Source organism: Macrosteles quadrilineatus, unplaced genomic scaffold (assembly GCF_028750875.1).
Source record: "Macrosteles quadrilineatus isolate MER2022 unplaced genomic scaffold, UCM_ALF_1.0 Scaffold_2__2_contigs__length_208266976, whole genome shotgun sequence".
Lineage (NCBI taxonomy): Eukaryota > Metazoa > Arthropoda > Insecta > Hemiptera > Cicadellidae > Macrosteles > Macrosteles quadrilineatus.
Genome location: NW_026542595.1, coordinates 47,170,181 through 47,186,791, shown reverse-complemented (window position 1 = coordinate 47,186,791; position 16,611 = coordinate 47,170,181). Strand labels below are relative to the sequence as shown.

Genomic DNA, 16,611 nt, shown 5'->3' with positions numbered 1-16,611 from the left:
ATAGACTGCAAGACTAGGGCAGTGGTGTCTTGGGTTAGCATTCCCATACCACTACTTAATATTTTATCAGTTGGCCTACAATTCATCACCACTTGATTGGCTTGATGACATACTCAGCCTTTGAGGCCCATACTGCATGATGGAGAATTCAAGGTTAAATTAGGCTGCCAACTTAAAAAAAAATAGCAGGGTCATATTTACTTCAGTGAGACACACAGCTCAGTAAATGAAAATTTCCCTAGCCTCAAAAGCAAAATTGGTTTAATTCCTAATATATATTAAGTTTAATTAAATTTTAAAGGAAAAAAAACTTAAACAGTTTTTGTATTAGGTAATTGTTTAGGTTCAAGCCTTTAAAATTTAGATTTAAAAAAAATTCCATCCTTGACAGTACTTAAGTGTAAAAGCTAACTGTCGCGTTGCATAAAACCGGCCTAAACTAAACTTTAACACAGTCAGCAACCAACTGTTGAACAGAATAGACAGTAGACAGGTTCTTGGACAATGGGCCTTAAAGCGATTGACGCCCAGCGATTATCAAGCGATCATTGCTCTGCGACGGACGCAACACACGTGCCTTGGACAATGCACCTTAAAATTTACCCTTCTAATCCAACCTAATTCCAAAAAACTTAGTACACAGTCACAAATCTACATAAAACCCAACCTACCTTCCTCACATGCCTAAGTAAGAACTGATTTGACTGCAATCAACCATAATTTAAGCATTTCAAGATTGCTTTGACGTTTATTAATCTGCATTCTAATTGCATTTACACATACACATTGTATGTGAAGCTCATAATGCATAGCACCATCATTTACTGATTTAATGAATCTTCTCATCATTATCTCTAGCCTCTACTCCTAACCTTTTGTTCTCCTTCAAGCCTATATAGTATTGGAAGAATTCGTTATAATTGAATCTTTTTGAATGAATTGATTCAATTGTACATGGAATAGTGTATAGTGAGTTTGATTGTTTTGTATCGCATATAAAGAGCTGTTCACTCTCCACATACAGAAGCTTCAATCCACCATGATATCACCTATACCATTCAATAAACTTAAATTTCATAATATTTACTTTTTTTACGCTTAAAATTTGTTCCAACAAAAACTGATTGCATTCTGTAAGAAGGTTCTCCAGCTACTAGGAGGTCACGAATTGTGGATATTTATAGGCATGGACTGATGATGTGATACTTCCTGGTGTGGATTAACGTTCGCAATAGTGAGTACTACGACTATCCGCAGTACTATCCTGATAATTAGACAAATTCATATACACTAAGGCAAAAATGTGGTTCGGATTCCACTATAAACTGTAGGTCCCTTAGTTGCCATTAGCTGTAAGGGCTATTAATTAACAGCTGTGTCTAAGGAATGTCGGCCTTAGTAGCCTTAACAAGACTACAAGATCGCGCCACTCATCCTACACTCATCTCCATTCATACTTGCCTTAAAATACCTACTTTGTATGGTCGCCATTTCATTGAACAGTATCAACAGTAAGATACATACAAATTTACATACAAATTAAATTTTTTATCAGTGAAAGCATATGCAACATTAGTATATATTTTTTAATCTGTTGAATAAAAAGAGTTAATTGTAGGTTAAAAATTCAATTATTTCAGTAGGTTAAAAACTCTGAAATCATATTTTACTAACTATTACTATTGATTGCTTGATTGCAGACATATGAAGAAATGGACCCGACTACGGCAGCCCTGGAGAAAGAGCATGAGGCTATTACCAAAGTGAAATACATAGATAGAGTCCAGATAGGGAGGTTTGAAATAGATACGTGGTACTTTAGCCCCTACCCAGATGAATACGGCAAACAGCCCAAATTGTGGATTTGCGAGTACTGCCTACGATATATGAGATTGGAAAAGTCCTACCGGTACCACATGGTAAGTTGACTTCGCTTTGTATGTTACCTACTAGAGGTGTGCGGATAGTGAAATTTCATTTCAGATTGGATTCGGGTTGGTTAGTTATTGGATATTGGGAGGTTCAGATATGATAGGGCGCTGGTTAATAATAACTTAGCCTTTGAATTTATAGCAAAACCTATAACGCACAGTAAAGTTGTGTAAATAAATGTTAAAGACGATTCCGAATTATAGAAGTTTGAATTAGTCATGTTCCACCGTTTTTAGTGTTTTTACTAAAGGTTCCACTATTGCACTAAAGGTACTCGCATTATCTGGCAGACTGATAGCAGCCATCACAAGACTTACTGTCAGAATCTTTGGCTCAGGCTAAACCGTGTCTTGCTTGTTTTTTTTGTAGAGTGAGTATAGGTACCCTAGAGATAGCCCCCTGATAAGGAGATCTACAGGAAAGACACTCACATTATCTGGGAGACTCAGTGTGTCTAGTAGTCGGGAAAAACGGGAAAGTCGGGAATTATTATTGAATTTCAAATAGGTCTTAAAAAGTCGGGAATATTCATGATTTTGCCACGATTGCGTAAGACGTTTCTGTGACCGCGGAAGAAGATTATGATGTCCACACGACCGCGGGAGATGTTCATAATGTTGCCGCGATCGCGGACAACGACAATGTCGTTTCCACAACCGCGGGAGACGACGAGGATGTCTACACACCCGCAGAAAATGTTCATGTTTTGCCGCGATTGGGGATGACGACAATGACATAGCCATGACCACAGCAGTCAATGAAGACCATCATGATGATGTCTACAGGGCCACGGAAGATGTTTATGATTTTTCCGCGATCGCGGACGATGACGATGACGTTACTCTGACCGCGGGATACAACGATAATGTCTACAGAGCCATGGGAAATGTTCAGTTCATGATTTTGCTGGGAGCGCGGACCACGACGATGACGCTTCCATGACCGGTGCAGTCAACGATGATGTCTACACAGCTGCAGAAGATTTTCATGATCCAAAAAACCTAAATTGGCTGTTAGAATATTTATTGCTGCAATTTTTCTTTACTTGAAAAACACCCCATTATATTAATAATACTTTATGACATGAAGACAGGGGTTGGTGTGTTAAACTATAAAATTTGGTATCAGTATCAAGAATCGAGAATTAATACATTTTGGTATCGGCATATCACTAATTGTTGAAAAAAACTAGTCTTGAAAAATCCGGAATTAGTCTTAAAAAAATCACCACATCAATTACTGTCAGAATCTTTGTCTCATTCTAAACCATGTTTTGCTTGTTTGTTTGTAGAGTGAGTGTAGCCTACCTGGAGACAACCCCCTGGTAAGGAGATCTATAGGAAAGACACACTCAGTATCTGGGAAACTCGTGGTAGCCACCACATCACTTACCGTCAGAATATTTGTCTCATTCTAAACCATGTTTTTCTTGTTTGTTTGTAGAGTGAGTGTACCTGGAGACAACCCCCTGGTAAGGAGATCTACAGGAAAGACACACTCAGTATCTGGGAAACTCGTGGTAGCCACCACATCACTTACCGTCAGAATCTTTGTCTCATTCTAAACCATGTTTTGCTTGTTTGTTTGTAGAGTGAGTGTACCTGGAGACAACCGGTAAGGAGATCTATAGGAAAGACACACTCAGTATCTGGGAAACTCGTGGTAGCCACCACATCACTTACCGTCAGAATCTTTGTCTCATTCTAAACCATGTTTATCTTGTTTGTTTGTAGAGTGAGTGTACCTGGAGACAACCCCCTGGTAAGGAGATCTACAGGAAAGGCACACTCAGTATCTGGGAGACTGATGGCAGCCACCACAAGACTTACTGTCAGAATCTTTGTCTCATTCTAAACCAAGTTTATCTTGTTTGTTTGTAGAGTGAGTGTACCTGGAGACAACCCCCTGGTAAGGAGATCTACAGGAAAGGCACACTCAGTATCTGGGAGACTGATGGCAGCCATCACATCACTTACTGTCAGAATCTCTGTCTCATTCTAAACCATGTTTTGCTTGTTTGTTTGTAGAGTGAGTGTACCTGGAGACAACCCCCTGGTAAGGAGATCTACAGGAAAGGCACACTCAGTATCTGGGAGACTGATGGCAGCCACCACAAGACTTACTGTCAGAATCTTTGTCTCATTCTAAACCAAGTTTATCTTGTTTGTTTGTAGAGTGAGTGTACCTGGAGCAGGGTGTCTACCAACCGGGAAATCCGGGAAAACCGGGAATTGTACTTAAATTTTTACTGGCCATGAAATGTACGGAATTGTCCTTAAATGTCAGACTATGTCCTTAAATTTTTAATGGGCCATAATTTTATTGATCGCTAGTTGGTTAGGAGCACATAAAAGGTTTATCAGATGTTTGTTTACATTTTCATAATTTATTACTAGAGTAATTATGCAATAAAAATCCCATTAACAATCTCAAACCCATTAATATTTTATCACGACAATCAAGTGTCAAGTCAAGTACTTCCAAGAACTGTTGACTCAGCAGCTAGCTCATAAAAGTTATATCACTTTTATTCCTTTACAACTTCTTTTTTTATTACTAGGGTAATTATTATTAGATCCCAAACCTATTTTATCGTGAAAAATAGCTTTATAATGGCTGTTAAATTTCACTTCTTACTTGTACTTTCGGCTTGAAGATTCAATTTGCCGCGGCCAGTGCCTAGTGCCATAAAACTGTTTATGGTTTCATATTAAACATGTAAATAATCTACAGTCTTATTTTGTAAGTTAACCCCTTTTTTATGGACATTAAATCATTCAATTGACAAAACCACAAGCATTGTTGTTTGCATTAATGTTTTTTCACTATGTAGGCCTGCTTGGTTTCAAATTATGTCATTGCATTTTCTGTATCTTTGTCTTATATTGTTGGCTATTCAGGTTTCAATGTTTTTTGTTTCCCATATATTTATTTATTGAGTTGTATGCTTTAAGCAATCTAAATCTTATGAACTAGAATGATGATACATAGTGACTTTGCTGCTATTATAACCTCATTGTTTGTTACTCAGTTTATATAGGCCCTCCTAAATAATTAGGTCTAGGCCTGGGTATTTTGATTCTTGAAAGAGCTGTAAAATATATTAAGAAAATGTAATTGAGCCTAAGATAAACAACTAATGATTGCTATGTGTCGATATTAACTTTGCAAATGAAAATACAATAATCTTACTCTGTGCTTATTGCTTAATAGCCGCTTACCATACCTTGATTTTGTACTAAGAATTGAGTAACAATATGCATTAAAGATTTTTTTTTTCAAAAGTAGTCGAGAACCTAACGTTGTGCCAGGGCGAATCATGCCAAATTAATCGGCCTGGATCTGATAAGCTATTTTATGAAGTTTACGTGACCGATGCAGATATTTGTCGCTATTGCAGGAGACAATGATTGCGTTTCTCTGTTACACTATAAAAGCTTTACCTAAAGTATAGGTAGGCCTATGTTTGTTTACTTTCAATAAATTTCTATTTTGAAATGTTTAACTCTTATCTATTATTATTTACTTTTCTCTCTGGTACAACTACAGTGAATAACAAGATTAATACAGTTTGACAAATCAGGAAAATTATTCGGTAGGCCTAATAACACCGACAAAGGTTACGGCAAAGTGTCCTTAAATGTACGGGAATTGTCCATGAATTTTTTATCCAGAATGTAGTAGACACCCTGCTGGAGACAACCCCCTGGTAAGGAGATCTACAGGAAAGGCACACTCAGTATCTGGGAGACTGATGACAGCCATCACATCACTTACTGTCAGAATCTCTGTCTCATTCTAAACCATGTTTTTCTTGTTTGTTTGTAGAGTGAGTGTACCTGGAGACAACCCCCTGGTAAGGAGATCTACAGGAAAGGCACACTCAGTATCTGGGAGACTGATGACAGCCATCACATCACTTACTGTCAGAATCTCTGTCTCATTCTAAACCATGTTTTGCTTGTTTGTTTGTAGAGTGAGTGTACCTGGAGACAACCCCCTGGTAAGGAGATCTACAGGAAAGGCACACTCAGTATCTGGGAGACTGATGGCAGCCACCACAAGACTTACTGTCAGAATCTCTGTCTTTTGGCCAAATTATTCTTGGACCACAAAACACTCTACTTTGACGTTGAACCCTTCCTTTTCTACATTCTTTGTGAAGTAGATAAGCATGGAGCACATCTTGTCGGTTATTTTTCCAAGGTAAAATTTTGGTTTTCACCTTTGTGCTGTAGGGAGCTGTTTTCACCCTGTACAGGGTGTCCCGTAAGTATGTGTTACCTAACAAAAATATGTTGTAATAGGTTTCATGGGTCACATCACAATTTAAGAAGAGTTTAATTTAACATTCTTTAAATGCCTTTTTAGCAAGATGTCTGACACTAGCCATTCTATTATTTAAGCTGCAAAATGAAAATAGCTGCCATTTTTAAAGAGATTTTTTGACTGTGGAAAAAAATATGTTTAAAATCGGGGTGTGTAACTTCTAAAACCCCTTTGGACACGCCACTGCCTGTAATTATTATTAGTAATTGATTTGTAGTATGAATTAAATTGTAGTATTTAATAATAACCAGCATCATTGGTTCCTCACCCACAGACGACGACCTTTCGTCAATATTTTATTTATAAAATAATTGTAAAAATTTGAATATTATAAAAAATGTGTAATCAAAATAACTATTACGCTAGTAATAAATAAATATTTTATAAAAAAAAATTTTTTTGTATTGCCGTCTGATCATTTTAGTAAGCTAAACCCAACTATCTGATTAATTTACAAGTGATTTTAAGTTTTGTACAAATACGATATTGGTACGCAAATATAATTAGAACAAATTAGATATAAGTTAAAGTTACAGATTTACAAAACAAAATCCAGACGTCTACTAGTGACTTCAAATTCTATTTGAACATTCAAAGCTGCAAGTCCACTCAGACTACAAACACAGCTTGACTTGACAACATCACAACAAACACTGTCCTCAAATTAAATCCAAAATTTAATTGTTAACAACCTACACACAGCGCGAACGCGTCAAGGGTCAAGTGAGCATTGGAGCAACTAGCAGCACTATTGTCATTGTCTAGCCTAGCGCTGGTCGCTAGTGGCAACTTGGCAACGGCACGTAGGCACTATCACTATGAGGCAGGCGGATGAAGGGAGAACATGCAGTCAAGCTGTCTCTATTGACAACTGCCAATGATTTAAGAATTAATTAACCAATACAGCAATTTAAGTACCGTCAATTTTCAAGCAGTTTAAATTAGGCATGTCTGCATAGGCCTAAAAATATGCGTGCTCCTTGCTGTATTTAATTTAAATAGTGTTTTAATAATAGTTTTAAAGTTAGATATTTTAAAAATTTAGTGAAAAATTTACGTATATACAGCTGACTCCTGACCCTCGTAAAGAGTTAACCCTAGGTTCTTGTGGGGAGTGGGCTTAAGCCCCTAAAGCCCCCTGGGAGCGCCACTGCGCTTCGGCATCAAGAAATTTGAGGTGTGCGATAGCAAGACAGGCTACATGCATAGTGAATACTCTATGATCAATGATTGGTATTTTAATGGAGAATGTACCGGGTCTTTCAAAATGACTCGCCCGGTTTCAACGCTTTATAACTTTTATACTATTAAACTTACCGCTATAAAATACACATCAAACGAAAAAGCAACTCAAAGAGTTTATGCCTACCAAAGACACATTATTTAATAAAATCGATCCAGCAGAACTGTAGATTTAATTGTACAAAGTTAAAAAGTAATCTCCAACTTTTTTAGCACTAGAAATTTGGAGGTTACTTGACGTTTTTGCAAATAACTTTTAAATGGTGAGGAAATCGACCAAAGTGGAAGGTAATATTCCGAAAGAGAATAAAATTTCCTACAATTTACTATTATGCATTTTTTGAAAATACTCAAGAAAGGTACCAAAAATTGCTTAAAAATGAAAAAAATTGAAAATCCCCGTCTTCAATGTAGACAATAGACATAGCAAACATTAAATTTCACACTTTTTTATTTTAAGGCAAATTTAGGCTACATTTATTGAGTATTTTCAAGATATGCATAATAGTAGATTGTAGGAAATTTAAATTTTATTCTCTTTCGGAATAATACCTTCCACTTTGATCGATTTCCTCACCATTTAAAAGTTATTTGCAAAAACGTCAAGTAACCTCAAAATTTCTAGTGTTAAAAAAAGTTGGAGATTACTTTTTAACTTTGTACAATTAAATCTACAGTTCTGCTGGATCGATTTTATTAAATAATGTGTCTTTGGTAGGCATAAACTCTTTGAGTTGCTTTTTCGTTTGATGTGTATTTTATAGCGGTAAGTTTAATAGTATAAAAGTTATAAAGCGTTGAAACCGGGTGAGTCATTTTGAAACCCCTGGTATTTAAATTATTAAGGTAAACAATAACTCCAATATGCTTAACACTTAATAATTGTCTTGGAAAACTTGATATACAGTATTATTAAATTATGCCAAGCTAACACTCTAAAGAATTTAATAAAAACACAATAAGGTGGAACAGTGAAAAATTAAGCCCCTACAGTTTTTAAAGCATAAAATTGTTTTTTTTTTTTAGTTTGGCTTGAACTATATTTTATATAATAATGGCAATATTATTAAAACATTGTGATGACAAACACTGATAAGGCGGCAATGCTTTTGTTGACGTTCTGCAGACAATTCGTCCTGCTAACCAAAAATGGTTAGCCAAACTAGTACAATGCTAGTACTTTTTGTGATTTCATTTTCTAGGTTATTGCGGATCGTTTGTACATTAAAATAATGCCTATATGTATTATTTAAAGTATTAATTTTTATTTTCAACAAAAACATTCATAAAAACATTATTATTGTTTTCCGGCTGGATAATGTACTGTACCATATTAATGAATATTTATTGTAAACTACTTTATAAAATAAAAAGTACTTATGCTTAGTTATTAAAAGAGACTTTATTAAAAATTTTTTTACATAATTACAAAAAAAATAATAAAATACATTCGGTCAGTGAACCATATTATTATGTACACAATTTTACTTTTAATGTTAAGAATGATTATGATTGCAGGAGAAGGAGTCTCCTGATGGCAACAACGTGGCTTGTATCCTGACTTTGCCCCCGTACCAGCGGCAGGGCTACGGCAAGCTGCTCATTGCCTTCAGTTACGAGTTGAGCAAGATGGAGGGTGCTGTGGGAAGTCCAGAGAAACCTCTGTCTGACCTGGGCAAGCTCAGCTACCGATCCTACTGGTCCTGGGTGTTACTGGAGATACTCAGGGACTTCCGGGGCACTGTCTCCATCAAAGACCTCAGGTATCACCTGTAGACAATTTGAAGTTTTCTCTTCGATTCATGCAGATGGTGTTTTGTTTTCCTATATTTTTACAATATTCTCTATAAGAATAACATGGGAATTTTAAAATAGCAATTTTTTTGAAAGTTCAGGTTTGATTTCTTCTAAAACAATTTCCAATGATAAAGTCCGAGAAGAGAAGTGCTGAACGTTTTGGTGTAGAATTTTAATTTTATGTGAACTTTTAACATTAGTGTATAATAGGTAAAGAGGAGGGATTGGTAACTCTTGCTGGTCCAGTCTGGTTATCTATAAAAAATGACCATCACTGCTGCCAGAAATGAGAGTCTTTGGCAGTTTATCCAAACACTCCGAAGCACATTTACTCTGCTCTGCACTTACACTTACTTCACTTTGACTGTTGGACTCATGATGATGATGATGATAATTATGTTGAGATGAGTTGAGGGGTGGAAAGGTTGACATGTTTGCCAAATCAGGAGTGTCTGTAGAGCCGTCTTTGAGCTGAGATGATGGACTTGAAAAGGACAGTGTTGTATTTCCAATAGTGTGTATAACTGAGTCAAAAGATGATTTGGAGTTGGTAGATATTTTACGCTTGTTGATTTCTTGAAGTAATCTTTTGACAAAAGCCTCATGGGACAATCCGTTTCTTAATACTCTGGCAGACTTCTGGTCATAATTAACAATTATTATCTTCGCTTCAGTTTGGTTATGAAAATTCACAAGACAGGAGACAAATTGATGTAGTTCTATTTTATCCCGGACACAGCCCATCGGAGAACAGATCAGCGTCTTTAGCTTCCTTAATTTAAAGTGATCCGTCAGTTGTAAAAAAGCTTGTGTGTAATCCTCATACTTGGGCTTCCCATAATAGACAGGCTTCGTTACTAAAGCAAACACAGTAGCTCCTTCCTTTGAAACTTGGCACGTCAAATTGCTGTTCACTAAATCATTTTGTGAAGGTCTTCTTGGAACACTTCTGGTGCAGATGTTATTCCAAAGGGTAGTTTCAGAAATTTAAAGCGTCCAAACGGTGTCAGGAACGTTGTCAAATCTTGGGATTCTTCGTCCAATGTGATCTGCCAGAATCCGTTATTAGCATCCAATTTAGAATAGCATTTTGCTTCTGAGATTTGGGCAAGTGTTATGTCGATGGGTTGAATAGGATAGTATCTTCGTTTGACGCATCTATTTAATTTAGTAAGATCCACACAAATGCGAACTTTGTTAGAGTCCTTCCTTGGCACAACAACCATTGGAGAGCACCAGTCTGTGGCATGGTGTACCTCAGCGATCACCCCCTTTGACACCATTCTTTCAAGCTCTTCTTTAGTAGATTCCCAAAGAATGTTCAGGGATACAGGTTCTTCATTCGACTGCGCCATGTTCTGTTTCTTATTTAGATAAAAATTAAAAGATCAAAAGAAACTAAACTGTTTTTAATCAAGACACTAATACAAGAAAATATTATTGAAGAAGGTAAATAAAATCATATGGTTAAATATTAATTAAATAACCATAGAAGTTAAACAGTTTTAAAAACAGTGGCACCCAAAATAATAAATGTTCTTGTATATTTGATCGACTTAAGCTTTCAGAATGGTGTTTTTCCTTCAAAATTGAAAACTGCTGTTGTAGTACCTATTTTTAAAGGTGGACTAAATAACTCTTGCAACAGTTATCGTCCCATCTCCTTACTTTCTTGCTTCTCAAAAATTTATGAGAAAGTAATGAAGAGGAAACTTTAAAATTTTCTCAATTATACTGGTTTTCTTAGTAGCAATCAGTTTGGCTTTAGAGAAGGATTGAATACTGAATGTGCTTTAATACATTTTATGAATGATATCTATAACGGACTAAACGCAAATAAGTTTACAAGCGGATTATTTTTGGATATTAGAAAAGCATTCGACACTGTGGATCACAAAATTTTACTTAATAAATTGTTTAGGTGTGGTATTAGAAGTGTAGCACATAAATGGTTTGAAAGTTATTTGCCAGAAAGATATCAGTGTGTTAAAATTGGATCTGAATATAGCGACGTTGGGAAAATTCTACATGGAGTACCTCAAGGCTCTATTTTAGGACCAATTTTATTCATAATATACATAAATGGTTTATGTAATGGTAACTTCAACGGTAAATTAACATCTTTTGCTGATGACACAGCTTTTAGTTACATAGGAGACACATCTGTTGATGTGCAAAATGACATGAAAAAGGATCTTGAAGCAATACAGTGGTGGTTCACAATGGATCATATGAAGCTAAATACAGATAAAACCAAATATATTAACTTTAGCCTCAGGAAAACTGCAACATTTTTGGAGCCAATCTATATAATTAATACGCTACATGAAACTTTGTCGGTTGAACTCCTCCGCCATTTCTTAACCGATTTTATCCATTGACGTCTCATTGGAAAGAGCGTGTCGCGTAGATTTGCAAACTGACCTTACATTTTTGAAAAAGTCACTTGGGCTCTGCCCCAGTGGCTGTTAAAGTTCCCATGTTATCCTTATGAAGAACACAATTGTTTACATTTTGATCAGCTGTATAATTTAATTGCTGTTATTTATTTTTCAATTCAAAGTCTTTTAAACTCATCGGAAATTATGATGACTTTTATTTGTTTTTAAATAACTACTTTACTTCTTTGCAATTGCTCGATATCGAGCAACGTGTTTACTAGTTACATATAATTGTGCTGATTGCCTATCTAATTTAAGTAGGCATATCTGTCCAACTAAAGAACGTGCTGTGATTGAACAAACTTCTCATTTAAAATACCTAGGTATAATTTTAGATCAGGATTTAAGCTGGAAAACGCATATAAATATTACAAAAAATAAAATTAACAATGTTATTAGACTTTTCTATTTTCTGAGGGACATGTGTCCTGAAAGGATTCTGCGTATGTTATATTTCTCACTTGTGCACAGCCGGCTTGATTATGGAATTTTTCTCTGGGGAAGCGCATATACAATAAATTTACATGGAATTTATCCACAACAAAAACACCTCCTAAGGTTGATCAAATGTAAACAAATTACTGAACCTTCACGCCCGTTGTTTAATAACCTAAAAATTTTTTCAATAAAATCTTTGTTTATGTTTAAAGTTTTAAAATTTTTTTATGATGAAAGGAGTAACATACTAGCTCTACAAGAAGAAAATTCATACAGGAGAATGCTAAGGAACGCAGATTACTTCCAAGTTCCAAAGCCCAATAACACATTTTTTACCAAGACTTTTATGTTTATCGGACCTTGGTTATTAATAATAAACTGGCAGATAACATTAAGACCTCAAGGAACAAAAAACATTTTCTAAAAAACCTTAAGAAATGGTTGTTTGAACTTGATGAAGTTGACTTAATATTAAATATTTAGGCATAATTTAGATGTTTTGTGTATTATACAATTTCTTTTTCGTTTATATGTACAGTTAATACAATATCAGTTTCATATTTTTCAAGTAATTTCAAACATAAAAAAAAAATAGTGAGCTAGGCTACCATTTGATTTTGTTAAGTAAATTAAATACTATAGTAGAATAGGTTTAGGATTTTACTGATTGTGAAAACTGAACAGATGTTTTGTTTATTTTTAAACTACTGTATATTATTTTTAAATGAGACAGGTTTTTCTTTACTATTCATTATTGTCAAACGCAGAATTTTTTTTGTTAATTTAAAAATTAAAATAGAACCTCCAAACAGACATAGCCTTGGATATTTTCTCATATTTTCTCTTTTCTATACGGTATACTACAGCATATAACCAGTAATTTGCTTTTAATTGTTTTTTGTATAAATTAATTATCTTTATAAAACCTAGTATATATAAGCTAATCAATGTTTGTCTTGATTTTGTAACTGATTGTATATATTGTGAATTCTTTGTCAAAAAGAGAAAATAAATTCATTATTTAATTAAAAATGTTTCTATTTTGTGTCCTCTTCTCGTTGCAAAGCACGGGTACAACAGCTAGTATATATATATATTATGTATATACATGTATAAAAATTTGAACGAATAGTGTTTTTAGCCTCTAGGGACATCAAAATGAAAAAGTATTTCAGTCCCGGCTCCAGGTCTTACCTTGCCACTTACGTTAATAGCTACTCCCTTCAGGGAAATTCGCAAAAATTAGTGAAAAAGTCAGTTGACAATTGCTATAAACTAAGATGGCTTTGTTCTACCTCCCGTTAATATCCCTTCATGTTTCTTCTAATTTTTCACAAAACAGCCATTTTACCATGAGAAATCAAAACTGTTAAAACTCGTGTTAAATTACAAGAACTTTTACAATAACATATTAACATTAACAATAATAGCTTATTCCCATGGGAAATTTGCTACAAATTATTTAGTTCTGAAATAAAACTTTAACTTCAACTGGTCCTTTTGAAATCAAATAAATAAAACATGTGTTAATAAGAAAACAAAGACAAACAAATTATGACTTCTAATGTTGATTAATATTGAACGTACTATATAAAATAACTCAATTTACAACATCAATAGTGATCCAATACACACATGAGTTACAATTTGGACTTTGTTTCAGTGAAATGACAAGCATCACACAGACTGATATAATCTCAACGCTGCAGTCAATGAACATGGTCAAGTACTGGAAGGGTCAGCATGTGATCTGTGTGACGCCCAAGTTGGTAGATGAACACATTCGCTCAGCACAGTTCAAGAGGCCGCGACTAGTAGTTGACACAACAGCTCTCAAATGGTCCCCACCCAAGAAAACACCTCAAATACGTGTTGGCAAGAAGTAACACATGGTAAGCTGTAGATTACAAGTGGTTATGTTCCACGCCCAGACTGGCCATTTCCGCAGGTCTGGGGCCTCTACGTAGCATAAAAAAAGATTTTTCCTACAGTCACCCGAAAAAGTTGGCTTCTTTGTACTGTTTATAGTACAGAAAGCTGCTAATTGCTGAATATTTATACTTTGTCGTACGGTTTATACTTTGGCGCACATCAGGATTCCAACAAAACAACACAAAACAGTGTGGTTCTATTTTGCATGTAATTCATGTACGCTTGGAAATAGGTTGGCAATACTTAAAGATAATAATATTATGAGCAGCTGAATGACTATCATAACTACGATTTAACCTGTCATTTCGTGTTTATAGTTTATGTTCTCTTTTCGGTATTTCTGAACTTTCTGGACTTTTCTTTTAAACGTTTTTAAAACATTCCTACAATCTTAATAAACAAGAAAATACCTTTAAAGCATTTTTTTAGGCCCGGAAACCACTGCAAATTACAAAAATATACGGAACTATTATTTTAAGTCGCTCAGCACATTGCTTGCCGAGGAAAAATAGCGGAGTGATACGGACCGGGGACTACTTTCTCTAGGGCACCTATTTGTGTTGCCACCTGAACCTAAAAACGTGTTGTATAGCGTTTGAAAGACTAATTATTTATATGCTTTATAGTGACTGTAGGAAAAATATGATGTGTAACACGAGTGCGAAAGGCCTTTACTGCACTCGAGATCATTCCTCGCCTGCGGCTCGTGCGTAAACGTTGCTCTCGTGTGCAGCAAAGTGCCACTTTGCTCACTAGTTACACAAATAACTATTGTATCATTAGAAGTTATTTTCATGTTCTTGGTAATGTTTTTCAAAAGTATAAAATGTTGCTTAAATGCTTGCAGTTTATGTCTTGCCCTTCATAAAAGGTGTAGTAAAAACGTTTCATAACTTAGGTTGATTAAGATACTACACTTTATTTTGAACTCCATTTTGATCATTGGATGTTCTATAGCATGAGTTTGGTAGTGATGTAGTATATGGTAATACGAAAAGAATGATATTTTAAAAATAAATAATAAAGTCAAAAATAATTATATCTTCTATATATTAATGGGCTAGCATTTTTCTTTAAAACCTTTTTTCTCAGCTTGTGTGCATTGTTGGGAAAATCTACGCATACTGTAAGAAATATATTTTCCTTTAGATGTGCAGAATCCCTTTAAAAATTAAAATAGGCTCCAATATTAGCACAAAAAATGAATTTGAAATTTAAAAAATTAACATGGGCTTTATTGGTTGCCATGCTGGTGACGAAATAACAACAAAATATAAACAGAAATTCAAAACAAACACATAACATTGGTTATGAAATTTCTATTGAATACCAATACAGAATATTTATTCAGGGAAAAAGAATGAAGTATAAACATAAACGAGTAGCAGGAAGTGATGTCGGGACGCTAGTCTCCCATAAGCACAGAGGAAGTTTCCGCCATATGGGACGCTGGTGTTCTATGAGCACTGATGAAGTATTATTCCTACTAATCACTCTAGAACATGTCATATTTTACTATATACCAAAATAGCTATAACAGAGGATAATTAACATTTTACCTCAATCACTGAAGACGTTGACGATGTTTCCATGATGGCGGGAGACTATGATAATGTTGAACTGACAGTTGGATTTACTTAAGATTTTGCTGCGATCACAAAAAACTATGACAATGTTTCTGTGACTGTGGATGAGATGATGTCAACACAATCGCAAGTGAGGGTTTGGATTTTGCCTCGATTATGGCTCTTGTCTTGTAACGATTCTTATTACTGTCGTTTTAAGATTTTAAATTATTTCTGTAAGCAATTCAGATATAATTGGTGATTCAGATAGTTTTTGAGTTGAGATAATTGGAGTTCTACTGTTATGTTCTTTTTCAATAAAAAATGGCAACAGCTGGTCCAGATGGATTGGATATCTACTTCAGTATCCAAAAGTCAATGCTGGGACTCTATTCAGGCAAGGGAGTGTTCCATTTCCTACCTTAATTGAATTCCAAGTCAAGTGATTTTCTTCAAAAAGATAACTAATTTGTGGTTGTTACAGAAGTGTTGTCTGGTGAATGTTCTCAGTCCAGATTGCTCCTCTTGGCAGAACTTGCTATACAGCTGTTTGCTGGTCTCTTGGTGTCATCTCACTCCATCCAGCCCCTCTGTTTACATCCTCACGTATTTATTTCTCAATAGTATTTTTCAGTGTCAGTTGACTTTTTCACTTTAACTTGAAGCTTGTATGTTTCAATAAAAGTGTTTTTAATTGTAATATGTTGTATCTATTATGCATCACCCTCAAACCTTAGACTGCAATAGTCGGACACTTCACAAGACAAGTGAATAGATTAAAATTTAGTCTACAGTTTTTATTTGTGTAAATTTGATTGAAAGGTGAATGATTGCACTGCCTATTATATGTGAATACAACATTTTATGATGAGCAGGTCTAGTAGGTTCAGAGTTTTTGTGAACTGTCAGTGATAAGTGAGATTTGATTCCAGCAA

General features: G+C 35.0%; 1 protein-coding gene across 1 annotated transcript in view; it reads left to right on the top strand.

Moving 5' to 3' along the window:
• LOC128987624 (histone acetyltransferase KAT8-like) overlaps positions 1 to 16,376 on the top strand; it is a 31,498-nt gene extending 15,122 nt beyond the window's left edge. The window contains exons 4-8 of the mRNA XM_054408574.1: positions 1,701 to 1,919; positions 5,908 to 6,138; positions 9,022 to 9,266; positions 13,843 to 14,071; positions 16,161 to 16,376. Of these exons, the coding sequence (XP_054264549.1) occupies positions 1,701 to 1,919; positions 5,908 to 6,138; positions 9,022 to 9,266; positions 13,843 to 14,065 (918 nt within the window). The 3' untranslated portion in view covers positions 14,066 to 14,071; positions 16,161 to 16,376. The remainder of the gene's footprint in view (positions 1 to 1,700; positions 1,920 to 5,907; positions 6,139 to 9,021; positions 9,267 to 13,842; positions 14,072 to 16,160) is intronic.
• The last annotated feature ends 235 nt before the right edge of the window (positions 16,377 to 16,611 follow it).